This window comes from Ovis canadensis, chromosome 26 (genome assembly GCF_042477335.2).
Source record: "Ovis canadensis isolate MfBH-ARS-UI-01 breed Bighorn chromosome 26, ARS-UI_OviCan_v2, whole genome shotgun sequence".
Classification (NCBI taxonomy): domain Eukaryota; kingdom Metazoa; phylum Chordata; class Mammalia; order Artiodactyla; family Bovidae; genus Ovis; species Ovis canadensis.
Window position 1 is genome coordinate 52,239,545 of NC_091270.1, and position 26,404 is coordinate 52,265,948.

Here is a 26,404-nt window from a genome sequence, read left to right on the forward strand (position 1 = left end):
ATCACTGAGTCATCTGATGCTAAGAGTCAAGAGAAGCTTTGGTTTCATGTCCTTCATCATTTAACCAGTGACAAAACTCAGGGTCAAACAACTTGTCCAAAGGTGTTTGTGGGCTCAGAGCAAGACCTTTATACTTCTTATAAAGGTCCGAGGCACACCTGTCACCCACACGCACACAGGCCCCCCACCCCTGCCCAGCCTCCAGTGTTGGTCGCAGTGGGAATGACAGATTCACCCCTGCAGTCATTTCTCTGGTGCGTGTCTGGGCATCCCACAACAGCCATGACTTTGTCTCTCAGCTCCTTGCAGGGTCTGATAGCACCCTGGTTGGTCATCACGACAGAGGATGCATACCAACCCGTGTCCTAGGAACCCATGCCCCCGTGACCCTGTCCTCCCCACAAGACATGTTCAGCCATGAGGCCACGTCCCCAAGGTACTTACTTCTGTGGCTACATTCTGATTAGCTCCATTTTCCAGCAAAAATTTAACCACCTCCAAGTGATTCTCCTGTGCTGCCATGTACAGGGGGGTAAAGCCTTTCTGTAAATCAAGAGGAAAAGCCATTGGAATCCAGCCACGTGACTGACCGATGCTAAAACCGGTGCAAAATTCTCCAAACCGAAGGATGGCTCTTCCAACATCCTGTTTCCACCCAGCCCTGGGGGCAGCATCCCCACCTGTGTCTCCAGCTGTCAAAACTCAGGACACTTTGCAGTTGGCGTAGCCAGGTTACTGCAAAAGGCCTCCAGGTGGAGCGACCCTCCCCAGAGGTCTGCTTCTGCCACTCCCAGAGCGGTCAGCCTCTTCTGTGCACACACACATCTCACTAATTTCACTCCCTTCTTCACACCACCCCCCTCTCCAGCCATAATACATAGACGAACCACAGCTAAACAAGACACATTATTCAACTCCAGGAACAGGGTCCGCAATGACCCAGCCCACCGTGCTCAGAATGCCCGCTGAAGCAGGAAAAGGCAAGAAAGCGCTTGGAGACACCTGAATAAACCCGGATTTGGCCACACAGTGTGTGTACCCCCCTCTACTCCCTGGGGTGAAGCGGATGGGCAGCCCCACCAGCCCCCCGGGGCCTGAGCATCACCTGGGACTGGGCGTTGACGTTGGCGCCATAGTTGACGAGCTCCCGGACCACTTCGTCCTGACCTGCCAGGGCTGCGATGTGCAGCGCCGTGTTCCCTTTCTGCAACACAGGGGAGGACAGGAGGTTCCCGGGGCCTGCCGCAGCTGGGGGAAACATCCGCCAGCCCGGGGCAGGCAGCAGGCTTCCTTTATGGCCCCAGGGGGCACAGTACACACACTTGTGTGCCTGACCCACCAGACCTCGTGAGCGGCAACGGAAGCCCGGGGAGGGAAACGCTTCCTGTCCTCCTGAAAAAACAATGCTCTGGAATAAGAGCGCCTCCTTCTCAGCTGATCGGCTGCAGGCAGGCTCAGGGTCCCATCATCAGCAGAGACCCGCTGAAGGATTGCCAAGCAAGCCGGCTCCTTGGATGACCAGCTCCTCGAAGGCCGAGGCTCTGCAGGAAGGTGTGGAGCCCCGTGAGGCCCGGAGCTCCAGGACAAAGGAGGCTGCAGATCCCGCGGGCCAGCACCCTGTGCCGTGACGGTAACACCCACTGGGCAGGGGATGGGGAAGCGGGAGGGTTGCTCCTATTGTTGTCGCCTACTGTGTCTGACTCTTTACAACCCTGTGGACTATAGCCTGCCAGGCTCCTCTGTCCATGGGATTCCCCAGGCAAGAGTACTGGAGTGGGTTGCCCATGCCCTCCTCCAGGGGATCTTCCCGACCCAGGGATTGAACCCACATCTCCTGCCTTGAGGGCAGATTCTTCACCGCTGAGCCACCAGGGGAAGCCCGTCGACATTAGTAAAGGGGTAGGGAAGGTAATAAAACGGACTATGTAATATATGTAGAAGAAAAAATATGAAATTAAGTGTGTGTGGGGGGGGGATAAACAAAATAAAATCTGGCAACAGAAAATCCAAACAAAAAATATGAATAATAAAATACAGCGAGTCAGAGATCAGCAGGCAAGAGAGGAGAGAGTCCTCCTTTCTCAGAAGGAGCGCTGGACGACAGTGAGGGTCACAGCTGTTTCAAAGTCAGCTTTTCAGAAGGCCGCCTGTCTCCACTTCATTTAGCTGTTTCTCTGGGGTTTCATCTCGTCCCTAAAACCCGGGGCGTAACTTTCTGCTTTTTCACACTGATTAACTTTCTGTAACGTGGTTTGGTTTTAGTCACTATTAGACTGTGATTCTTTCTTGCTTCTTCTGTCTGCCCTGTGATGGAGGAGACTGAGGCCTGTGTAAGCTTCCTGATGGGAGGGACCGGTTAAAGTAAACTTCTTAAAAGCTAAGAACTGAGAGCCGAGACTAGGAAGCCAGGCCGGTTCTGAGAAGGTGGGGGGACAGGCAGGGTTTCTTGTCTGGCTCCGTCCTGGGTGTGTGTAACTGCACTTTCTGGACAGGCTCTGGTCCTGTAGGCGTTGTTTGTTTCCAGGACGCCACCTCCCTGCTTGGCTCCTTCCTGCTTCCCTGTGAAGTCCCTCTCGCCCATGTGACTCCAAGGGCACCTCCGCTCCAGGAGGGGCAGGCACTTGACAATGTCCATCAAATAAGGACCACAGCTGCACCCATCTGGCACTCTGCTACATAAGGAGCAGAGATTTCTCATGACCTCACTTTTTCTAGTTCAGGCGGATCAGCTCAGTTCAGTCGTTCAGCCGTGTCCAACTCTTTGTGACGCCGTGGACTGCAGCACGCCAGGCTTCCCTGTCCATCACCAACTCCTGGAGCTTACTCAAACTCATGTCCATCGAGTCAGTGATGACATCATCGAGTCGGTGATGTGGCGTATAGTTTTTAACTATAGTTAGTTTCTAACTAAACTAGTTCAGTTCAGTTCAGTCGCTCAGTCGTGTCTGACTTTTTGCAACCCCATGAATCGCAGCACGCCAGGCCTCCCTGTCCATCACCATCTCCCAGGGTTCACTTAGATTCACGTCCATCGAGTCCGTGATGCCATCCAGCCATCTCATCCTGGGTTGTCCCCTTCTCCTCCTGCCCCCAATCTCTCCCAGCATCAGAGTCTTTTCCAATGAGTCAACTCTTCGCATGAGGTGGCCAAAGTACTAGAGTTTCAGCTTTAGCATCATTCCCTCCAAAGAAATCCCAGGGCTGATCTCCTTCAGAATGGACTGGTTGGATCTCCTTGCAGTCCAAGGGACCCTCAAGAGTCTTCTCCAACACCACAGTTCAAATGCATCAATTCTTCGGCGCTCAGCCTTCTTCAAACTAATCCACTTGCTAATCCATCTTGGGAAACCCACCAAACTGGGATTTCAAATTCGGTCCCAGCGATGGGGCCAGCGACCAGACTAGGAACCAAGTGCCTCCCATGGGAGTCTGAGCAACAAATCCAAGCACCTGGGGGGTGAGGGGCCCCCATGGGTCACCACTGCCCCAGGGCCCCAGGGCTCAGGTTCTTGTCTCTACCGCGTGACATGATTCAGGCAGGAGTGTCCCTTGGTTACCTCTCGAACATGTCTTTCTGATTTCTCCTTTTTGATAAGCAAAAGGGTTCTTTCTCAAATGTCCATCAGAGAGCAAGAGCCAGAAATGAGTATATAGATGCTAATTAACTGTTTTTCTTAGAAGTCCAAAGAGCCTACATTTAGAGGCCTTGGCACCTGGGTCTGACTCACTCCCTGTACTGAGAGGAACAGGGTGCTGGCTCCAGAGCCTTCTCTAGGAATCAGGACTGGGACCTCCGGGCCTCCCCACCTAGAAGGAGGCACGCTGTGTCCATCCATTTATTTGCATAGGCTGAGTACATGTGTGCCAGGCACCGGGCCAGCTCAGGAGGGGTTATCAAATGTTTCTTTCCATCTGCTCCTTCCTGCCTGACCCACTGCAACAGGGCTCAACCTGTGAACCCACGTAGAGGAAGCTGGCCAGGGAAAGCTGTCGGGGCCCAGCTGTGGGTCTCAGCCCATGACATATTTAAGACCTGGGCCGAGGGCAGCCCAGGTTGAGGAAGGGACCCCCACCCCCATCCACACACTTGCACACGCTGTAAGGCTCAGGAGGAAGGCCGCAGCCTCAGGTTCAGAGTCACAGGGAGATGGGTTTTTCTCTGCCCCTCCTCTCAGCATGAAGGAACATGCCCTCAAAGCAGCAGGAAAAATTACTTAGCTATATTTGGATCCACAAAGACCCAGTTTCTCCATTTCCAGGGAGTCCCAGAGCCCATGGCAGGGCGGGTGGCTGCAGCGGGTGCTGAGTGAGGACGGGGGTGGGGGTGGGGGGTCAACGATGTTTGAGCACCACCAGCCTGGATGCTCAGCTGGCCTCTGGAGGTGGAGGTGGGAGGCAGGGAACACATTTGCTTCCCGCTTTTAAAATTTCTAAGCACAGTTTAGGAATCTATATTGGTTTTGGCTCTTCAGTTGTGTCTTTTTTTAATCTTGCTCCTGCTTGCGAGACCCATTACAATTCCCCAGTCTGTTGTGATTCTTGCTTTGCCCACGGTTTCAGCTTCATCCTTTTTTTTTTTTTTAACTCCCTCTGTTGGGCCCTCAGAAACCACGCCAGCTTATACCATCTCTATAAATAACAAAGACACACCAAGTGTTCGCTTGCAAAATACCAATCAAAGGGGGAAACTCGGAGCTCATAAAACGTGCTGAAGCGTCCTGTTTCTGCAGCTCCTGGGGGGACGCCAGAGAAAGCACAGCCGCTCAGCCCCCCACAGCCGATCAGATGGCCTTGTGCTTGCAGCCAGGTAGGCGAGAGCATCAGGAGAGAAAGAGCCACAGACCGTTCACCCACAGAAGAAGCGGGTGGAAACAGCCAGTATCCATCATTTGTCTGTTGTCAGTTGCAAAGCCGAGTCTGACTCTGCGACCCCAAGGACAGTCGCCCACCCGGCTATCCTCCACTATCTCCCAGAGCTTGCTCAAATTCACGTCCATCGGGTCGCTGATGCCATCCAACCATCCCATCCTCTGCCATCCCCTTCTCCTCCTGCCCTCAATCTATCCCAGCCTCAGGGTCTTTTCCAATCAGTCAGCTCTTTGCATCAGGTTGTCAAGGTATTGGAGCTTCAGCTTCAGCGTCAGTCCTTCCAATGAATAGTCAGTTTGTCATGGGGTTAGAAAATAAAATACCCTGTACACGTTCAGAAAGAGCAAGTCAGTCTATCTTACCCGTGAGATCTCTTCACCTTCGGGAAATGACATGAAAATTACAGACTTCTACCTCAGAGATGATTCTACTTTCATAATATTTTGGTAGCTCACTTCATAACCATAAATTATGTCTGTTCTCTACGTGTTGTTCTTCTTGTTCTCAGCTCGCGAGGCAGCAAAACGCTTGCTGTGTGAAACAAATCAGCGCTGTGCTCGAGGCCACATTAAATAAACAGCAAATGAAAAATAACCACAGAGGGGACCAGCCAAGGGGGGAAAAAACCACCGGATGTACATAACAGAGGAAGAGGAAGAGGAAACAGTACTGGACATGGCAAACAGAGGTGATTTTTTGATTTAATGTTGTTTGTCTTTAAACGCTGGCTGAAGGGTGCTGAATAAACAAATAAGATGCGCAAGAAATGAAACTGATTTCACAACACGTATAAATGCACGTGCAACATATATCAGTGCATCAATTTCATGATTGTAGTTTCCGGACTTGAGTCACTGGTGTTTATAATCTACTGCTTTGGGGAGAAGCCTCCTGTTATGAGAGGTAGGATGCCAGCCATGCTTGGAGTAAAAGAGAACTCTGTTCGCTGTTCAAGGGACCCAGTAAAGAGAGCAGATGGGTTTGGACGTGATCAAGGAGCAGGGTCTCAAAATGATCAAGAACCTGCTGGAGGAGAATGAATGGGATGGATCTGGATTCTTCCGAAGCCCTCACAAATGACATAGTCACCAATACTTATTGATTTATTTCTATGCAGACATTTTCTATATAGTACCATGTTTAACTTTCATATCAATCCTGCAACTAACTATCAGAATCCCCATTTTAAAGATGAGTAAACTAAGGGCTCTCACTGGTTGAGTCGCTCGCTTAAGATCACAGAGTATGAAGCACCTCAGCAAGGATTTGGACACAAGGCACCTGCCTGTGGACCTTCCAGTGCTCTCAGCCTGGGACAGTGTGAAGCCACCAGGAGAAAGGTTGTGTTTTTAGATTTATAGTCTAGGGATGAGGATAAAGGCCCCCTGAATTTTTGTGGAAATGGGATCCTGTGCTTTCCAAATGACTTCAGGGGCCCATAGACCTAGAAAGTGACTGAAAGGAGAGGAATTCAGAAGCAGAACTGGGTTTCTGTCATGAAGGACTGGTTTCTATGGCTTGCTGGTTTGGGGCAATGCTTGAATTTCAGGGGAAAGCTCTGGCTCCCCAAGGGACGTACCTTGGTTGTGGTTTCCAAGATGATCTCTTTGTGCAGAAGTTCAACCACCATCTTCACATGGCCTTCTTTAGAGGCCAGATGTAAGCCGTTCAACCCATTCTGTGGAGAGCAGAGAGGCAGGGAGGGTGGGGTTAGAGGGTCTGTGTGTCCCGCCGGTCCGTGAGGCTGGACCGAGGCCCCTGCCCCCGAGGGGAAGCGAAAGGGCTGGAAGGGGATAGCCAAGGAATCCCGGAGGGGTGTCTACACAGGTTCAGGACTGAGCCAATCCGGCTCCAGAGCAGGGTTTCTGCAGCGAGTCAGATGGGAAGAAAGAGGGTGGTAACAAGCCCCCCACCCCCGGGTGTGAATGAAGTGTGGAAGCTCTCATAAAACCAGCAGCGACCTTGAAATTCACGTCTTAGCCGGGCACAGGCACCACTTAACTGGGATGGTCTAGCTTTAACCCCCTGGTTAATTTTCACAGCAGCAACCAGAAACGGCAAAGCAGCAACACCCGGGTCTCCTAAGCATTTGTAGAGCTAGATGTTTGTTTAGTAAAATAATGCATTTTGAAAGAAGGTCATCTGAAAACTAAATACCATCAATCATCTGGCTGTAAGATTTCCTCTACAGAAGAGTTAGTATTAAAATAGCCCCGTGGGGGAATTCCCTGGCAGCCCAGCTGTTGGGGCTCCTTGATTTCATTGCCGAGGGTGCAGGTTCAATCCCCAGTCAGGGAACTAAAATCACACAACCCTTGCAGTGTGGCCAAATAATAATAATAGTAAGATAAAGCCAATATTTATTTAAGAAATAGTTCTAGGGTATATCATAAGTCTGAGAGAAAAAATATATGATATCATTTATACGTGAAATCTAAAAAATAATACAAATGAATCTCTTTCCAAAACAAATAGGCTCACAGACACAGAATAAATGTATGGTTAACCAAAGAGGAAGTTGGGGAGGGATAAACTGGGAGTGTGGAATTAACAGATACAAACTACTATACATAAAACAGATAAACAGCTAAGATTTACTGTACAGCACAGGGGCTATATTCAACATCTTGTAATAACTTATCATGGAAAAGAATCTGAAAATATATATAACTATATGCAGGGCTTCCTGGGTGGTGCTAGTGGTAAAGAACCTGTAAGCCAAAGCAGGAGATGTAAGAAACACAGCTTCCATCCCTGCGTCGGGAAGATCCACTGAAGGAGGGCATGGCAACCCTCTCCAGTTTTCCTGCCTGGAGAATCCCAGGGACAGAGGAGCCTGGCAGGCTACAGTCCACGGGGTCATAAAGAGTCAGACATGACCGAAGCGACTTCGCACACACTCGTATATAATTGAATCACTTTGGTATATACCCAAAACTAACACCATATTGTAAATTAACTATCCTTCAGTGAAATAAAATAGCCCCTTGGCCACCTTGGCATTTCAAATAGGACCAAAACTTGTCTGACAGTTACATTTTAGGGGAAAAAAAAAAAAAAGCAAGCAAACATTTTTCAGGCCCAACCATCAGTCCACAAAAGCAGAACTCTCTCAGTCAGCAGTTGCAGCTCCAAGCCGCCCTGCTGGAGCTCCTCTGGGCCCTAGAGTCAGGAGCCAGGGCAGTCCCAGTGGTCCCTCTCTGCCTTTGATTCTTTTGCCCTTGCACTCAGATGTCTCGAAACTTCCTGGCAAAAGCTGAATTCAAAGAGAGTTACTCAGAGCACAGATAAGTGACTACGTGATGGCTGTCCGTTCCAGTGGAGAAGGAGATCTCGGTTTCATGTAGAGAATGGTTTTCATCAGTCAGTGATCTCCAGCCACCTCCTTCCCCACCAGCAATTCTCCCTTCTTCCCACTTTCCCCTTCCTGTCTCCTCTGCTGCTCAACCCCGTGCTCACACGTCCCCTTTCAGGGGGTGCCCCGGGGCCACCCAGGCTCTGGCCAATAAGAAAGACCCTCGCCACCAGGATGGAGGGACTTGGTTCCTGCTGATGTGAGCGGAGGGGTCTCTGGCTCACCCATCTTCAAACACCTCTGCAGCTCCACCTCGGGGTCCCGAAACAACCTCTCTCGCTTTGCATCCGGGCATCATTTTTAGAAGATTCCAGTTAAAGCACACATATTCTGCCTGGGAGTGGTAGTGTTCCCACCCATGAACAGATGGGTCCTGTTGCTTTGCTAAAACCACAGAGGAAAGTGCTGAGCGACCACTGCAGGCATGCGACACAGGTGCCTCGTGACGGGAGAGGGGGCCGGAGAGTAAAGACGTGTACGAGACCGTCTTTACGCTGGGGTCTTGGATGCTGCAAATACAACAGGTACCTTGGGTGTCAGAAGACAGCCAAGAGTAGGCTTGAGGGCAGCTTGGGGTTGAAGTACACCAGCCCCCCTCAAATCATCTTGGGAAACACAAACTTGCTGAAAAGCAATTTGTCAGGTGACCTGCTGGTGGCCCCAGGACCCACTCTCTCCAGCTTTGCATCCTGACTCAGTACTGGGGGGGTCTTCATGGCAGAAGACCCCCTCCCTCCCCAGCACTATGAGCTGCAATCCCATCTACACACCCAACAGCCACCTAGTCTGGAAGGTTCGGGGTGCTCAGTGCAGGCACGCTGAGCATGGTTATGTGGGTACTCGGGATGGCATGTGCGGTCATGGGAATCGCAGTCTGCTCACTGCAGGGGTCTCGGCTGTGGCTGTGCATGTGTGTGTATGCGTGTGTGTGCATGTGTGTGTGTGTATGTGTGTGTGTGTTGACTGCTAGGGTTTCAGTGGTGATGTGGGTTGCAGTCACCTTCGGGGGGCAGTTACTGGCCCTGAATATGCCTCAAAGCTGGGGAAGTGGCAAGTCTAGAAAGAAGACACTCATGTTGGCTGCTAAAGCCCCAGGGTGACTGTCCCTGCTCTTTGGAGCCACGGGGTCAGCGTGCTGTCTGCCCAGAGAAGGCTGGTGTCCAGCAGGATGCTGGAGATCCCTGGATGCTGTGGAAACGGAGGCCGAGCAGTCAAATGACTGGCTCAGGTCACACAGCCTTTCTAGGGCGCCGCCACAGACAGAGTTAACTCGGATTCCCCAGAAGAAAGGGTTTGTGTTTTTGTTTCTTTTCAAGCAGAGTGGGAGGGACTACAATGTTTCTTTTCATAGATGATGAAGGCACAGTTTCCCTTTGTGATTACCAGGCAGCCTGGAGGGACTTCCCAGTCACCGTAAGCATCCCCGTGGGGCTGGCCACGAGCGCTGGAGATGGTCCCCAGGATTTCACTCGTCCCCTGCCCTGGTCCCCAGGAAGCCCCTCTGCTTCCCTCTGTAAGTCACATGCCCTTCCCGAAGCTGCACTCCGGCAGAAGACAAAAGATCAGCGTCTACAATGGCTCTGCTCAGCTTGCACCTCAGCTCCTGGTTCAAAGATGCCTTCTTGATGGCTTCATTTTTCTCACTTTGTAACACGGTCACCCTAAGGTCCTTTCAAGTCCATTTCTGGGATGATCTGAATCCAGCGCCCTCACCAGGACTCCAGGGTAAGCCCCATGTGGCGCAGCTATGACAAGTGTGCAAAAGGCTCCAGAGGTTTGCACAGAGTAAACTCACACAGGTCACGGCTGTGACAAGCTCCTGTCCCAGCGATAGTCGCTTCAGGCCGAGCACACGCTTCATCTGCTTCAGCAGACATTTACTGAGGACCTATTCTGTGTGTGGCACCGTGCTAGGGAGGCCTGAAACACAAAGCCTGAGTCTCGAAGGACTTCGTTTTACAGAGAAAAGAGATGCACAGACAAATGCGAAGTCATGATGAAAATGCCCCAAATGCAGGTATAGGACCACGCGGCACAGACAAGAAAGGAGTTGCTTGGTTAAAGGGGTCAGAAAGCGTCACGGAGGTCTTTTCAGGGCAGCCTGCACACAGCCACGGGTGCAGGTCCACTGACAGTGGCAACGCGACTTTGAATTCCAAACCCATGAGCTCAAATTCTAGAAGCCATTCTCATCAAGCGCCCTCCTCTTTCTTCTGTGAAGTAGCTGAACACAAGGGATGCGCAAACCCCCAGACCCACTCCAGCAAGTCTTCTCCAGTAGGTGGCCTCAGAGGGTGGATGACTGCTCACCTCCAGCAGCTGAAGTCACTGAAAGCCTGAAAATGACTTTACTGAACATGTAGACGAAGAAACTTGTGCAACTGACTTCTTAGAGGCACAGCTAGTCTGTATAGGAGACTATGTTCAGTATTTCAAGAGCGTTTTATGAATAAACACCTCATTTCATACTACCTTTTTTATTTCAGCAGACTTGTTATTGCTCAAATCCAAAGAGGGGAGGGGTGCAAATTCTGGGAGCTTCTTGTTCTTAGCTGTAACTATGGACGGAGGCGGACTGTAATCTACCACCCCTTTAAAATCAAGATCGTGTGCTGTATTGGAGTTAAATCGAGGTTCAAGTCATTCAGTTCAGTTCAGTCACTCAGTCGTGTCCAACTCTTTGCAACCCCATGGACTATAGCACGCCAGGCCTCCCTGTCCATCACCAACTCCTGGAGCTTGCTCAAACTCATTTCCAGCGAGTTGGTGATGCCATCCAACCATCTCAGCCTCTGTCATCTCCTCCTCCTGCCTTCAATCTTTCCCAGCATCAGGGTCTTTTCTAATGAGTCAGTTATTCACAAAAGGTGGCCAAATTACTGGAGTTTCAGCTTCAGCATCAGTCCTTCCAATGAATATTCAGGACTGATTTCTTTAAGGATTGACTGGTTGGATCTCCTTGAAGTCTTAGGGACTCTCAAGAGTCTTCTCCAACACCACAGTTCAAAAGCATCAATTCTTTGGCACTCAGCTTTCTTTATAGTCCAACTCTCACATCCATACATGACTATTGGAAAAACCATAGCTTTGACTAGATGGATCTTTGTCAGCAAAGTAATGTCTCTGTTTTTTAATATGCTGTCTAGGTTGGTCATAGCTTTTCTTCCAGGGAGCAAGTGTCTTTTAATTCATGACTACAGTCACCATCTGCAGTGATTTTGGAGCCCCCCTCCCCAAAATAAAGACTGTTACTCTTTCCATTGTTTCCCCATCTATTTGCCAAGATGTTGGCTATGAGTAAAAGGCTGCTGAATCTTCCTCGAACTTTTCAGCTGGTCCAGCTAAACTGACAATGACTCCACTCCATGCCGAATGGCAGACAGGCTATTGAGCGGGACTGTGGGGAGAAATCACCTATTCCTTCGCTCAAATAACTGGGTGTAGAAGACAAACAAGAAGGAGATGGAGGGATATTAGAGGGAAAGATTCAGCTAAAGTAGAAACTGGGGAGCAAATCAGCAGCAACTTGTGGCTGTTTTCTAACGCGTGCCTTTCTCAGGAAAATGCCGGCTTGCCAATTCCTCTTCTTAAAGACACCTGCCTCTGGGTCTCCACCTACATACAGCTTGTTCCAGCAGCGCTTGCCTGCTCTGCTCTGTTTTTCTTTCATTACTCTTTTCCTCTTTTGTTCCAGTTCCGATCATTTCTATAGACTCATCACCAAGTTCTTTGATTCTTTTATCAGATGCGACCAGTCTACTCTCGGGCCTGTTGAAGAAATTTCTCATCGCCAAGAAAGTGGGGTTTTTTTTTGTTTATTTTGTTTTGTTTTTAATTTCTAGCATTTCACTGGGCTCTTTCTTACAGTTGGGGCTTCCCTGGTGGCTCAGATGATAAAGAATCTGCCTGTAATACAGATGTGGGTTCAAACCCTGGGTTGGGAAGATCCCCTGGAGAAGGAAATGGCAACCCACTCCAGTATTCTTGCTGGGAAATCCCATGGACAGAGGAGCCTGGTGGGCTACAGTCCATGGGCTTGCAAAGACTGGGACAGAACTGAGTGACTAAAACCTTTCTACATTCACCACTCTGCTAAAACTTCCTCTGTTCCTGAATGGTGTCCATTTTCCCTGCTGGATCCGTATTAAGCAAGTTAGAGTCCATCTGCTAGTTCCAACATGCAGGTCGTCAGCTCTGAGTCTGGTTCTGTTGATGGCTTTGTCTATTGACAATGCTGTGTTTTCTCTCACTTTGGGTGCGTGTGTGTATTGTAATTTTTGAGTGCCAGACATTATGCACAGAAGAACAGTAGAGACTGGAGTCATTTGTGTCTGGAAACGGGCATGCTTCTTCTTCTTCTGAGGAGCTGTGAGCACAGGAGTGGAGGTGGGGGAGCTGAGCCAGTCCACTCGGGAGTTGGCCTGCGCCTGGGTGTTTTGTGACCCCTGGCGCACACAGCCTTTGGCAGGCTGCTGTCACCTTGAGCCCAGAGCCGGAACTGGGACGCCAGAGGCCTGTTCTGTGTTCCCGATCTTCCCTCAGCTTCCAACCCATCCTGGCATGCCTGTGCCTCCACTGGGGTCTTTCTCCACACTCTTGCCCTGTTCCCTGCAGTCCTACGTTCTTCCTTGTTACAAGGTCGGAGCAGAGAGCTTCTCTTCTGTCCTGGGCCAGCTTCAGTCTTAGGCAGGCTTTGCTCTTGGACCTCAAAGGTGGAGGCTAAGTTTTTTTTTTTTTTTTCCCATCATTGCTTCCCCTCTTCTCCACAGCGAAACCTGCCTTGTCCCTATACTTGGTGCTGAGTGACAGTTCCTTGCTCTTCCTCCCCTAGCAGAAGCAGACCTCTGCTTTTTCTTGGTACAAGACAGTTACTGGCCCCAGGCTCCAGCCTTCTCTAAGGGTGCAGAGGTTGTGCCCCCTTTTCCTGCAGGGGTCTCTGCCTGTGTCCTGGGGCTGGAAGCTCTCCCACCCTCACCAAAAGCAGAGGCAGTGTGACTCCACTTCTCCCCTCGAGACGGGATTTCTGCCTGGGGTCCGAAGGGGAGAGGCTCTATTTTTGCTTCACTTAAATGAAGAGTCGGGAACTCAGGCAAGGCTTTGTCTGTAGTCCCCTCCGCCCCGATCCCACAGTCACAGGCAACACCCGCTCTCCTGTGGTGAGCTCTCTGCTTGCCAGGGATGCTCTCTGATCTGATTTGCTCCAGTATTTCTCAGGAGCACCTCGTGGAGGCCTAAGGTTCCAGACACACTGCAGCCACGCTGGCCTGTTAGCCAAGAATCTGTTAAGACTTTGGTTTTACGGCAACTGCTTTTCTCTCCTGCATCTACCAAAACTGAGACAGTGGCCTCTCCTAGGAGGGTTTGTCCCTTTTGAGAATTCGGCCAACCTTGCTGCCTTGCGATCTCAGCCTTCTGATGGGCTTAGGGGAAACTGTAATTCTGCAGAGTATCCAGGCTTTTTTTTTTTTTTTTTTTTTTGCTGTTAGGGTGGGAGCAATGTTCTTCGAAGCTTTTCACATCCTAGAAACTATATCCTAAGTTTCCGAGGCCACCTGGCCCATATGATCTTGTCCCACATGGTCTTAACACGGCAGACAACCATTTTAGGATCTCTCTGGCAAAAAGATTCATGCCAAGCACGCACACCTGGAGTTTTTCATCTGCCTTTGCTCTTTTTTTTTTTTTTCAGGTAAATGTCAATTTAGTGGGTTCTTCTGAGCAGCAATCTGTCTGATGGGAGGGAGGAGATCTCAGCCAGGCTGTGTTTCTTTTAACATTTTTAAGAAGAAAGGGAAAAAAATCATTCAGCCTGAATGATTTAATTTGCAGTATTTTCTTGTACCAACTGTGAAAAATTCCACTGGCAAAACAGACAATTCTAGACATTTGTTCTCAGTAAATGATCCCTCTGTTTCATGTCTCTGATTGCCCCAGTTACGCTAATTGATTTCTCAATGTACAAATACAGTAGACGTGTCACAGGAAATTCAAACTCTCGTCCTGTCCAGAGTAGAGGACTGTTCCAGATGGAGAGGCCATGGTGTCTGGAGACCCTTGGCCTCTGGAAACTCCAGAACACCTCCAAGGCTGACGCTGGCGTGCTGGTGTGGACATGCTGTGTTCCATGCCTTTTCTCACACTTGGTGATTCTTTCACCTGCACACACAGCTGGTCCTGCCCGCACGGCTACAGTTTCTGGCTGTGTCCTAAGGGCCTCGTGCCCACCTGCCCTCCCACCCCACTGCCTCCACCCCCCCAAACTCATGATTCTAGCCCCTACCCCTTTTCTCTGAGCTAAGCAAAGTCTGCTCCTGTAGCAACTGGGAAGCATGGCCTTTTTATTCATAAACACCTACTTCCCTACTATTGATTGGGCTTATCAGATTAATTAGCTGTGCTACCGCCACAGGCAATGGAGCCCTGGGCAGGGGAAGCTTTGATGGGGAAGCAAAGGAGTGGAGTCCTGGAAGAACAAGCCAGAGTGGTGGCAGAGAAAGCCAAGAAGTCAAGGACCTCAGAGGGGAACAAGAGGAAGCCGGGGAGGGGCTTCTAGGTAACTTGCCTTCAGGTGGTCGGCAAAGAGTGAGAGCCTCTCCCATAATGCACAAGGGCGTGCACACAGCATCATACACCTCTAGTTCTTATACGTTATACCCTACTTTCCCATTCACTCTGGATCCTCTATTAGCTTGTTCTATCTGTCCAGAGAAGATAAGTATTCTACTCTATGTTGCTGCTGCTGCTGCTGCTAAGTCACTTACAGAAGCTTAATTTCCTGAATAACAACTTGCTGATGCATTTGTGACCTCTGGCTTTGCTCTATTGGTTCTTATTTGTGGAGTTATATATTTGCAGGTCTGCAGCCCTGGAAGAAGTGAAGTGAAGTGAATTGAAGTCGCTCAGTCGTGTCCGACTCTTTGCGACCCCATGGACTGTAGCCCACCAGGCTCATCCCTCCATGGGATTCTCCAGGCAAGAGTACTAGAGTGGGTTGTCATTTCCTTCTCCAGGGGATCTTCCTGACCCAGGGATCGAACCCAGGTCTCCTGCATTGCAGGCAGACGCTTTAACCTCTGAGCCACCAGGGAAGCCAGCAACAGAGCAGGAAATAAGAATCTGAAGGGGGCGCTGGAGAGAAACAAAAAGGTCAAAATGGTGGCCATCCCTCCTCTGAATCCTGAAATTGATGGGAAATAGAGAAAGGGTCAGGTAAGAAGGAGAGGCAGAGACCACGGAAACCAAAGGCCAAGGAGACGATGAGCAACCCAAGGTGATGGGGAAGGAGAGATGAGGCAACTGTTATCCTGGGCTCACGAGATAAGGGCTTGAACTAAGCTGCTGACAAAGAAATGGCTACAACAATGTAAATCTTGGGGCTTCTCCTCAAATTGCCTGCATTAAGTTTTCAGCCCAAACAGAAACAAAATCGAAAGGGAACCGGGATGTTCCCATCTCCCCTTTTCTTCCTCTTCCCTTCCCTCACCCCCCCAATCAGAAGATGCTGGCATCTGAGGATGCAGGACAGAGAACCAGAGGGGTACCCTGCAGAGGCCTCTGAGAGGGAGGCGGGGGCTGCTCTGGAGTGCTTGGGAGGTGGGTACACAGAGCAAATAAACAAGAGCTTTGAAGGTGGTGCAAATCAGTGGAGTCAGGCTTCTCACTGAAGAAATCGAAACCCTGGAAAGAGGAAAGGCTGGGAAGAGCCCTGAGGTCTTGGATTAAGATTAGAAGCATTGGCCTGATCGCATGGATTTTTAAAATCACGCACACAGACAGATGTGAAGTCGTTACAGATGTGTGTACACGCATGAAAGCAGTAGCCATGGGCACAGCGAGTAGCCAGATTTGGTGTCTACATACCAGGCTCCACTCAGAGGAAACAGAGGCCTTGGAAAAGTGACTGATTCAGGACTGGGGCAGGGAAAGTACAAAATGGGATAACCTGCATCATAAAGTAAAGAAATCAAATAATGATGCAGACATGTCAGAGAACACAGAAGCCAGCGTATTGGAAAGCCTGGTTCCGATTTGAACATCCGCGAGTATCAGACTACAACCCACCAAATGAACCCATGAGTCTAAACAAGTATAAATAAATAATGAAAAAACGAATCAGTAAGAAAGAAGGGAAAGCTTATCCTTCAGTGGAATATCAGCTAATAAATGTAGAGGGAATGTTGAAGATGGAGAAGCATTCCCTGGAACCATCACAGTGGTAACCAGTGCAGGCAGAAGCCAGCCATGTTTGCCAAGAATGGTGGCTGGAAGTCTGATTAGAGACAGACTTGTATTGGCAAAACCTGGGAATATTCCTCCCCAAGAAAATACTGAGCAACCACAAAGGGAAAAATCGATGATTTTACAGTAGAAAAACTTGGCAGACACCAATATCAAGGTTAACATCCTCAGATATGGAAAGAGAGCTTGATTTCTACGGGACTCTGCCGAGAATGCATGGCCTCAGCCTGGGCACCAGGCAATGTCTGCAGACACAGATGGGGTTCGAAGTACAGAATGGAAGACGGTCAAGAAGGTGAGACGGGCCAAGACCGAGGAAGCGTTCCAGATCGAAGGAGACCAACAAGACGTGACAAGTGACCCGAAGTGTACTTCTGGATAGATCCTGTATTATGCAGGAAAGGGTCCTGACTTCCGTATGGTACCCACCGGATGTTTAGCAGTGATGGGGAATGACACCATCTCTGTACATCTTACACATCAACAGACAGGAAAGGTCAGAGGATCTGGGTGACGGAGGATTCTTTGTACTATTCATGGAACTTTTCTATACGTGCGAAAGTTTAAAATTTTAAAAAACAAAGCCAGGGGCTGGGTAGGAGGGAGCCATGAGGCAAGGGTAGCAGAGGATGTCGGTGAAGCCGAGGCAGAGCTAGGGGTGACCCTGGGCGCTGGCTATGGTGAGAGAGGATGGGCAGCCCACTGGGGTTCCTGCACGCCTAGGACCAGAGACGGTGTGGGAGGCTGAGCACATACATCCCTGAGTTCTGCAGGCCCAAGAGGTGCCGCCTTTATCAGAGTCGAGAGATCGTTCTAGGCTGGAAACCCCAGAGAGCAGCCTAAGCCCTGTGTGGGAACCAGCTGACGGGAGGGCAGGCCCCCCACCTGCAGCCTCCTCCTGACCCGGATATCATGTGACCGCTTGGTGGGAAAGGTCTGCTAAAAATACCTGATCCTGGATCTAACGCATTGGAAGCCAGAAAGAGCCGACGTGATGGCTGTCACCCTGGCGGGAAATCACCCTTCGTCTCCTTTGCCAGCCTCTCTCTGGTCTAGGACCGGGGAAAGGAGGAGAAGCTCAGAAACTGGGAAGAAGGCGCCAGGCCCCAGAGGAACGCTCAGGGCCAGCTCTGAGCACACCCCTTCTCTGCTCTATCACAACCAGAGTTTATCTACCGACCCAGGTACTATTTGTGATTTTGGGTTTACTGGATATTCACAAGGAGGGAAACACCCGAACGTTTTTCATTATCTTAAGAAGAAAAAAAAAAAGAAACCCACACGTCTTTGGGAGCTCTGGGAGGAGATGCTTCAACCTGGTCCCTTGTCCGTCCTCGCTGGACACACCTGGGCAGCCTCCCAGCTCAGCTGTCCGGCTGCTGCAGGGGCTGGAGGCCCCTAGGGACACGCAGAAAAGGGTGAGCTCAGGGCAATGAGACAATGGAACTCTGACATGCAGCTCCGCCACTAAGAATACCTCCTATGGACTGGACAGAGCGTCCATGTCCAAGATCTTGGCCTTCCTTTAAAAGGATAAAAACAGCTAGCCCCTCAGAAGCAGAGCAGTGGGGTTTAGGGGATGGACATCAGATACTGAACAAAGGCCTCTCAGCTCTCCTCCTAATGCCTAGACATGTCACTTCACCTCCGGGGTCTCCGTCTGTGAGTCTTCAAAATGGCAGGTCTGCTTCCTCTTATTTTGTATTTTTAAAATATTTATTTATTTGGCTGCAACAGGTCTTAATCGTGGCATGTGGGATCTAGTTCCCTGGCCAGGGATTGAACCAGGGCTCCCTGCATTGGGAGCGTGGAGTCTCAGCCACTGGACCACCAGGGAACTCCCGGCCTGTTTCCTCTTAATTCCTCAATTCCAGAATCAAACAGTTGTATGCACTCTCAGGAGACAATCAAGAGATATGTTTCTGCTTGCAGAGATGCAGAGAAAGATACAAGACTGATGCCAAAGTGCTCACAGTGATTTGGGGGACGTGGGGGCCGAAGAGGAGGCTTACAGAAGACCGACTTTCCGTATTTATATAAAGGGTGACTTTTTCAGCAACCACCCTGTATTCATCCGCTATTATATTAAAAATCATGAAACAATGAAACCTAGGAAGATGGTTCTCACAAATGCCAAAAACGTGCTTATTAGAGAATTCACAGTCGAGTGTCAACGATGCCAGGACAAATTCACACGCCTGGTCGACTCTACTTGGAAAGAAAGCAAACTGTGCTTACACTTCCTCTGTTAGCCAGGGAGATAAACCTTCTTCCAAGGCCCAGACCCCGGATCATTTTCCTCTGTGACTTCCCTTGTCCCTCCGTCATCCCCCCTCTACACTGTATTCCCAGCTCCCTAAGTTAGTCGCCCTCCTGACCTTGTACCCTGGGCACTTGATGACTATCTTATCACTGAGTCTGCCAGCTCTCGTGTCTCTGACCCCAAGTAGGACTGTCTGCAGAGTCCCGCTTCTCCCTGTACCTCTGGTCCCAGCCTGGGGCCTGGGCACTCACTGTGTGCTCCCCAGGCGTTGGCAGAACTGAACTCACACGCGTGCCACCTGACACGCACACAGAGCTATCTTTCTTTTCAGTCTCTCAAAACGAAGATAGCACATCTGGTCTTTACGTTATAAACTCAGAGCAGTCAAACTGCTGAGTGGACTTTGGAAGCTGTGCTTTCCTTGCAACGCATGCCAGATCACTCCTGATGATGCTGTCAAGCTTTCTAGTCCCTAGGATCCCAGAGATGTCCCCATTGTGGCTACAAGTGGGCATCTTTATTTGCCCGAAGCAGGTCTGTTGACTCTTCCTTCACCAGGAGGGAAGGAAAATGAAAATAAAACCAGCTCGAGGAAGGACACCCAAAGAAGGGGGGCCCCGCTGCACAGTCAGCCCGTCCTCGGAGTTCAGTGTTGGGAGACCCCGGCTCCAGCCCAGGAAGACCTCTCTGCCGACCTTCCTAATCAAGCACCTGCTCTATCATCCACCCCAGAAGGGTGATGCGGGCCTTCAAAGTGGACGTGCCTGGAGGGGCTTGAGAAAGCAGAGACACCGCAGAACTGAAACCTACGATTCTTAAACACCACAGGTCACTCTGACTCCCATCAAGCAATCAACTTCCTTTCAAACGATAAATCAGTCACTGTAATTAGCAAGATGAACATCAAATAGCTCATTTCTGCTGCGATGCAGAAGTAATTTACCTACTTAAAATAATTCAGGGGAAGGAGGTTTTCAGGTTCTGGCTTTTTCACAAACATCTTTTTCTGGTGGAAACTGGAGTTCCAGGAGAGTCCCTGGAACTGGACGCTGGGGTATCCGGCACTCCCCCCATTCACCTGCACTACCCTCTTCCCCAGGACCACCTCTCTCCACCAGGGGGCTGCAATTACACATCCTTCCCTCTCCTCATCACTAACCCAGAGCTGCACGCTTCCAGAAGGCTTGTGCGTATGCGCTCAGCTGCTTCAGTCGTGTCCGACTCTGCCACCAGGCTCCTCTTGTCCATGGGATTCTCCAGGCAAGAATACTGGAGTGGGTTGCCATGCCCTCCTCCAGGGGATCTTCCTGATCCAGGGATAGAACCCAGGTCTCCTGCATTACAAGTGGATTCTTTACCCATGAGTCCCCTGGGAAGCCCACCAGAAGGCTTAATGTTTTACCCTGTCATTCCATGGCGAGGCTTTCTGCGTGAGTTTAGGGGGTGGGTACAGGTAGAATTAGGGGAGGATGGAGTTGAACACAATCTCTATGACGATCAGCAGTTCCTAAGCAAAAGATGAAGCCAGAGGGGAATTCCCCGGGGGGCCCAGAGGTTAAGACTCTTCAAGTCCACTGCAGGGGGTGTGGGTTCAGTTCCTGGTCAGGGAACTAAGATCTTGCAAGCCACACGGTGCAGTAAAAAAAAAAAAAAGAAAGAAAGAAAGATGAATCCAGAGGAGAGTAACAGGCTGCGTATCAACCTTGATCCAGACACACCCTCCTAGCCTGACTGCCCCCATCCTGCCCTCTGACATTTCATTTCCCCCAGCCTCACTCCCTGCCCACTCCCCACGGCCTTCACCGCCTCTGCCTCTGCAGCCACCGCTCCCTCTCTCTACAATTCCCCGTGCCCAGTCTCCCTGGCAGACTCCCACTCTTTCTTCCGAGGCTTTCTCTGACTCACAGGCATCCTAGCCACCACCCCCAGACTGGGAGCGACGGGGGAGTCGACGCCGGGACTCCCTCTTAGCGGCCAGCACGTGGCTTAGTAGAGCAGCTCAAGAAGTGTGTGGAGTGAATGAATGAAAACAGCCTCTGTATTCCTCCTGGATGCTACTAGACGTGTAAGCTTCTATCTCTGAGCTGGGCTTCTTCACTAGCCTTCGAGTTCTTTGAGAGCAGGGCATGGATGAATTAAGTGTCTACCAATGTGCTGGGGGCATTGTAAGCTCTCGGTTTATGTTTGCAGAACTAGTATATGTGTAGTGGGTAAAGAGCAAGGTCCTACTCTATGGCACAGGGAACTATTCAATGTCCTGTGGTGAACCATAATGAAAAAGCACATGAAAAAGTATTTATGTGCATAACCAAGTCGCTTTGCTGAACAGCAGAAATGAACACAGCATTGTAAATCAACTACACTTCAATAAAATGAAGTCTTAAAAAGGAAACAAACCAAATAGAAAAAATTTTTTTAATACATCTAAAATTTTTAGAATGAATGAATGAGCAGAGAAACTTCAAGTGGTCTTTGCCAGCCCATCTCTCCAAATCCAAAGTCATAAAGCTCAGCAGGCATTCAGAAGTAACCTCTGAACCTCAGCTTTCCGAGCTACAAAAGTGACAGTTGAATGCCCCGCTCTCCTCTAAGCTCTAAGTCTGTAATTTGGAAAGGTAGCAATTATCACAATCACCAGAGCCCAACACATCCTGATCGGAAGACTCGGCATTTGGCTGCTGCAGAAAGGATTATTCTGTGGCTCTTGTTCAGGTGCTCCATGTATCTGAGATGCTGAGAACCCTTCACCTTGAAGATAAACGAGTACCCAGCAGTGGTGGGTTGTGTGTGGAAGGCACACGTGGAAATTTAGGGAACATCGATGGAACTCGGATGGTTTTACACGCTCTCGTGGGCTGTGCAGGAAATTGTTTATGTTTTTGTGATTGCTCAGATGGTTGAGCTTCTGGCTTCGGCAGCAAATATTGCCACATATTTGACGCATGTGGCTGGTGCCAAAACCGCCATCCTGCTAAAGAGTCATTATCCCGAGAGCGACTATTTCATTATGCTCTTAAAAGCAGCAGTGCTTACATTTGCAACGACGTGGATGGACCTAGAGATGATCACACTGGAGGAGGCAAGCCAGACAGAGAAAGTCAAACACCATGTGGTATCACTTATATGTGGGATCAAAAAAAAAAGAGAGACCACAAGTGAACTCACAAAGCAGAAATAGAGTCACAGACACAGAGAACAAACTCACAGTCACCAAAGGAGAAAGGAAGGAGGGAGAGATTAAAATGCACACACTATCGTACACAGAGGCTTCCCAGGTGGCTCAGGGGTAGAGGATCCGCCTGCCGATGCAAGGAGACTCAAGGGACATGGGTTCGATCCCTGGGCTGGGAAGATCCCCTCGGAGTAAGAAATGGCAACCCACTCCTGTGTTCTTGTCTGGAGAATCTCATGGACAGAGGAGCCTGGCGGGCTACAGCCCATGGGGGTCACAAAGAGTCGGACACGACTGAGTGATTGGGCACACAAGCACACTACCATATACAAAAGAGATAACCAGCGAGGACCTACTGCATAGCAAAGGGAGCTAGAGTCAGGACCTTGTAACAGCCTATAGTGGGAGCAAATATAAGAAAAGGATTATATGTATATATATTGGAGGAGGCAATGGCACCCCACTCCAGTACTCTTGCCTGGAAAATCCCATGGATGGAGGAGCCTGGTGGGCTGCAGTCCATGGGGTCGCTAAGAGTCGGACACGACTGAGTGTCTTCCTTTCAATTTTCACTTTCATGCATTGGAGAAGGAAATGGCAACCCACTCCAGTGTTCTTGCCTGGAGAATCCCAGGGACGGGAGAGCCTGGTGAGCTGCCGTCTATGGGGTTGCACAGAGTCGGACACGACTGAAGCGACTTAGCAGCAGCATACATATATATATATATATATATATATATAACTGGACCACTTTGCTGAATCCCTGAAACTAGCATAGCATTGTAACTACATTTCAATAGAAACGCACACATAAATAAATTTTTAAGACAAAAAACACTGGCAGTGCATAAGTGCAGTTCCTTCATGGGCTGGGCACCAAATACATAAGCGTTCACCTTTGGTGGTGCCAGCAGACTATACAGCTCGGGACTGAAATTATGAGCACCTGCCACGATCCAGGCAGGATCCCTGACAAGGAGCACTGAACAGAGCAAAGCCCTGGCCCGTCGGGGTGCCTCCACCACAGCGGGGAAGACAGAGAGTGATGACGAGACACAGAGGCGCGTAGCAGCGGGTCAGGCAGCAGTAAGGTCCACGGAGAAGGATGACAGGCTAGGGGGTGGAGGTAACGGATGCTCCAGCTGACGCCCTCCTAACTCTCTGCCTTGGGCCAGCACTGAAGACGAGCAACTTCCCCCAAGGGTCTCAAGGAACTCTACTCCTATCAAGAAGGCCAGGCTTGGTCAGCATCAGAAGGACAGAGACGAAACCTCAAACAGTGAGGCTTTTCGTCCCTGGAATTAGAGCAGGCTGTTCCTGGTTGGAGCCCTGTGTAGACCTGGCAATTCTAGGAATTTGGGAGAACCAAGGACTTTTGACTTGGTCTCCTCTCATTCTCTTTTCATTGGGCTGATGGCTAAGTGCATACAGCCAATCAGTTCATCCCAGAAAAGTATTATTTTACCTTGCTATGGCCTCCATAATAAAATATTTTAATTTGATACCACAATCTAGCACCCCTTCTGGAAACTGGATGTAGGAAGCTGATGTCACCCCGATTCCACACACCGGCTCCTAGTTCTTGGGTCAGTGAGTGACGGTCACTCCCACCCACCCCCGGCACAAGCCAGACATCTGAGGGTCCCTTCTGAAGTCTCCTCCCCCTTCCCCCACACCTGTCCAACTCATCCATCCCCACGGCCACGACCCTTACCAATACTTGGCACAAAAAGGTGTTTAATAAACACGAGTGCATTGACCGCTACATGTGCTGAATGACGCTGGGGGGTTGGATTTGTTGTTTAACTATTAGGCATCAGATGTGCCTAATTATGCAGCCATTCATTCAGCTCAGTATTGGCCACATGACACGTCGTGTGCCAGGTGCTGTGGGCAGAGGCAGCCGTGGACTTCGCCCCTAGACACCTAGCATCTACTGGGACAGATAAGACACAGCCGCTCTGGGCGGCTGGACATACCGAGCTGTGAGAGGTATGGAGTGACCTTCAGGCCCTGAGAACCATGGGGTCTTCACGATGGCCTCTGAGTTTAGACACAGCCCAACCAGTCCGTTGCCATGTGGTAGCCCCGGCGATGAGAATGAGACGGTCCTGGGCTGAGTGAGGGTCCCCAGGCCCCACATCCCATGTGCCCTAGCCAAGGCGATGACCCTGTGACCCTGGGGAGGCAAGTCACTGGGCTTTACCCTCTGCGCTGTCTCTCCCTTATTCAAAGCCCCCTCAGGGTTCTGCCTGGCCCCTCCCTCACACCCCACCATCTCCCTGCTTCCATTTCTGTGTCCCGAGACAGTCCTCCACATGGCAGCCGGGGTGGCCTCTTAAATATTAAGTCAGACGGAGCACCTTCTGAAGACTTCCCGTCACCCTTGGAGCGAAGCCCAGGTCCTCGCTGTGACCCAAAAGCCCTTCAAGATTCAGCCCCAGCAATGTCCCCTCCTCCCCCTCCATGCCTCCCTTCCATCTCTCCACCCTGTTCCTGCTTGTCCCCAGAGAAACCAACCCCACACTGCCCCAGGGCCTTTGCATATCCCCCTGTCTTCCAAGACTGCTTGCCTCTGGAGACCACATGGTTCTCCCTTGCTTCTTTTCAAATCACCCCCTGAGAGAGGCCTGCCTTAACCACCCTCGAGATGACACCCCTCACCCCCTCTCCTCCATGGGCTGTCTCACTAGCAGGCAGTAGATATCTGCTCTCTCACTGCCCGTCTTCTTCACCAGCTGTAAACGTTACAGATGTTGTCCCTTTAGACTCTCTTGCTCAGTGCCCAATACTTGGCACAAAGAAGGTGTTTAATAAACACTGGTGCATTGACCACCACGTCTGCTGATTGACGCTGAGGGGTTGGATTTGACATACCTCACCATCTTGTTCTCAACAACCAATGGCCAGAACCTCGCTTCCTCGAGTGCTGAACGGTTTCCAAATATCTATCTTTGGGTTGGACCTCTTATCTGGGTTCCCGGCTCAAATATCCAGATTCCTCAAAGACTCTGTAAGAGGATCCCCACTGTGTTCTCGTCGCTTCACCCCGATTCCACACACCAGCTCCTAGTTCTTGGGTCAGTGAGTGACGGTCACTCCCACCCACCCCCGGCACAAGCCAGACATCTGAGGGTCCCTTCTGAAGTCTCCTCCCCCTTCCCCCACACCTGTCCAACTCATCCATCCCCACGGGCACGACCCTTACCTGGGCCACTGCCGTCGTCTGAAAACCGGCTCTCCTGCATCCACCCGTGGGTCCTGCCACCTGCCACCCCAGCTCCTGCGCTTGAATCTGTGGTCGCCCCCCTCGGCTCTCAGGGTAAAGACTGGCGCCCCTCACTGGGTCTATAGGCTGGGTGGACACTCTACCAGGACACGCAGTAGTGTAGGAGGTCAAAGGCTGAAATGCCCCCATCCCTCTCGGTCCGTCCCCCACCCCTGCCACTCTGGCTGCTCCGGTCCTGCCCTGGACCCCCCACCTCACTCTGCAACCAGAGGGTTCATGTGCGGTGGAGCAGGAATCACGCGGGCCCACACGTGCCCACACGCATGACGCACACCCGTCACCCCTGCCTTGCGTCCAGCCCTGAGGTCACCTCTCCTGCCTCATCTGGTGCCTGGTCTCTCCTTCCCGCCTGCAGCCGCTCTGCCACCCTCCCCTCTAAACTCTCGGGGCTCTTCTCCACTTCTGGAATGTTCTTCCCTCCCTCCCCTCATTAACCCCGACTCACCTCTTAGCTCAATAGCTCTTCCTCCAGGAGTCTGCTCTGACCTCCTGCCCTACCCCGAGTCTCTCTTGCAGACTCTCCTAACTTCCTGTGACCTTCCTCCTGGGCTCCTAGCATAGCTTGTCTGCAGATGCGTTTGCGTGATTACTCGATTAACAGTTCTCACAGTCAGCAGACTATGGGGTCAGAGTGGATGAGGAGGATGGCTTTTGTTTTTTAACTATTAAATCCCTAAAGCCCAGCTCTACACTTGAGGAGGTATCCGGGCAAGACATGAACGACGTGGGTCTGAAGCTTGAAAAACGCTTGGATAAATGAAAGGAGTATATACGTAGAGATACTGGCATGGACACGTGTAGCTGTGTGTCCTTGTGTGTGGATTTGTTCTTTTCTACAACCATAATCATGGTGATAAAAATCAGTAGACAAAAATCTATGCACCAAGGAAGCTGCCCTGAATATTCAGATGTCTCTTATATAAGCCTCTTTCCACACTACTTAGAGTAATTATTTCCGATTATGGCAAACGACTCTCGTTCTTTCCACGAAACATCCTCTGAAAGTATGTTACTTATGTAAGGATCAGCGTTTGCCCTATCACTGTGATTGCAATCCATCAGTTCAAAAGGTTCCAACAGAAGCAAATTCTCGAGCAGTGACCCCAGGACAGGAGCCTGTGTTTTACAATCTTCTCAGAACCGTGAATGTGTGCTCTAAAGAGAAGACGCTCTCTTCCCCTAAGGGGGATGGGTCTGTGCACATCACAAAGTCAGGGC

General features: G+C 50.4%; 1 protein-coding gene and 1 long non-coding RNA gene across 18 annotated transcripts in view; one reads left to right on the top strand and one right to left on the bottom strand.

The window, feature by feature from the left end:
- ANK1 (ankyrin 1) overlaps window positions 1-26,404 on the bottom strand; it is a 141,604-nt gene that overhangs the window by 76,056 nt on the left and 39,144 nt on the right. For all 16 annotated transcript variants that reach the window (XM_069572690.1, XM_069572694.1, XM_069572686.1 and 13 more), the window contains exons 3-5: window positions 6,449-6,547; window positions 1,106-1,204; window positions 445-543 (exon numbers count right to left, since the gene is read on the bottom strand). In XM_069572690.1, the coding sequence (XP_069428791.1) occupies window positions 445-543; window positions 1,106-1,204; window positions 6,449-6,547 (297 nt within the window). The remainder of the gene's footprint in view (window positions 1-444; window positions 544-1,105; window positions 1,205-6,448; window positions 6,548-26,404) is intronic.
- LOC138430738 (uncharacterized) lies at window positions 873-10,695 on the top strand. 2 transcript variants are annotated; one of them, XR_011253373.1, is made up of 3 exons: window positions 873-1,630; window positions 5,378-6,209; window positions 9,611-10,695. It is a non-coding gene; the product is annotated as an uncharacterized lncRNA (long non-coding RNA). The 2 variants fall into 2 exon arrangements; XR_011253372.1 differs by having other exon boundaries at window positions 1,341-1,630; window positions 5,378-5,557.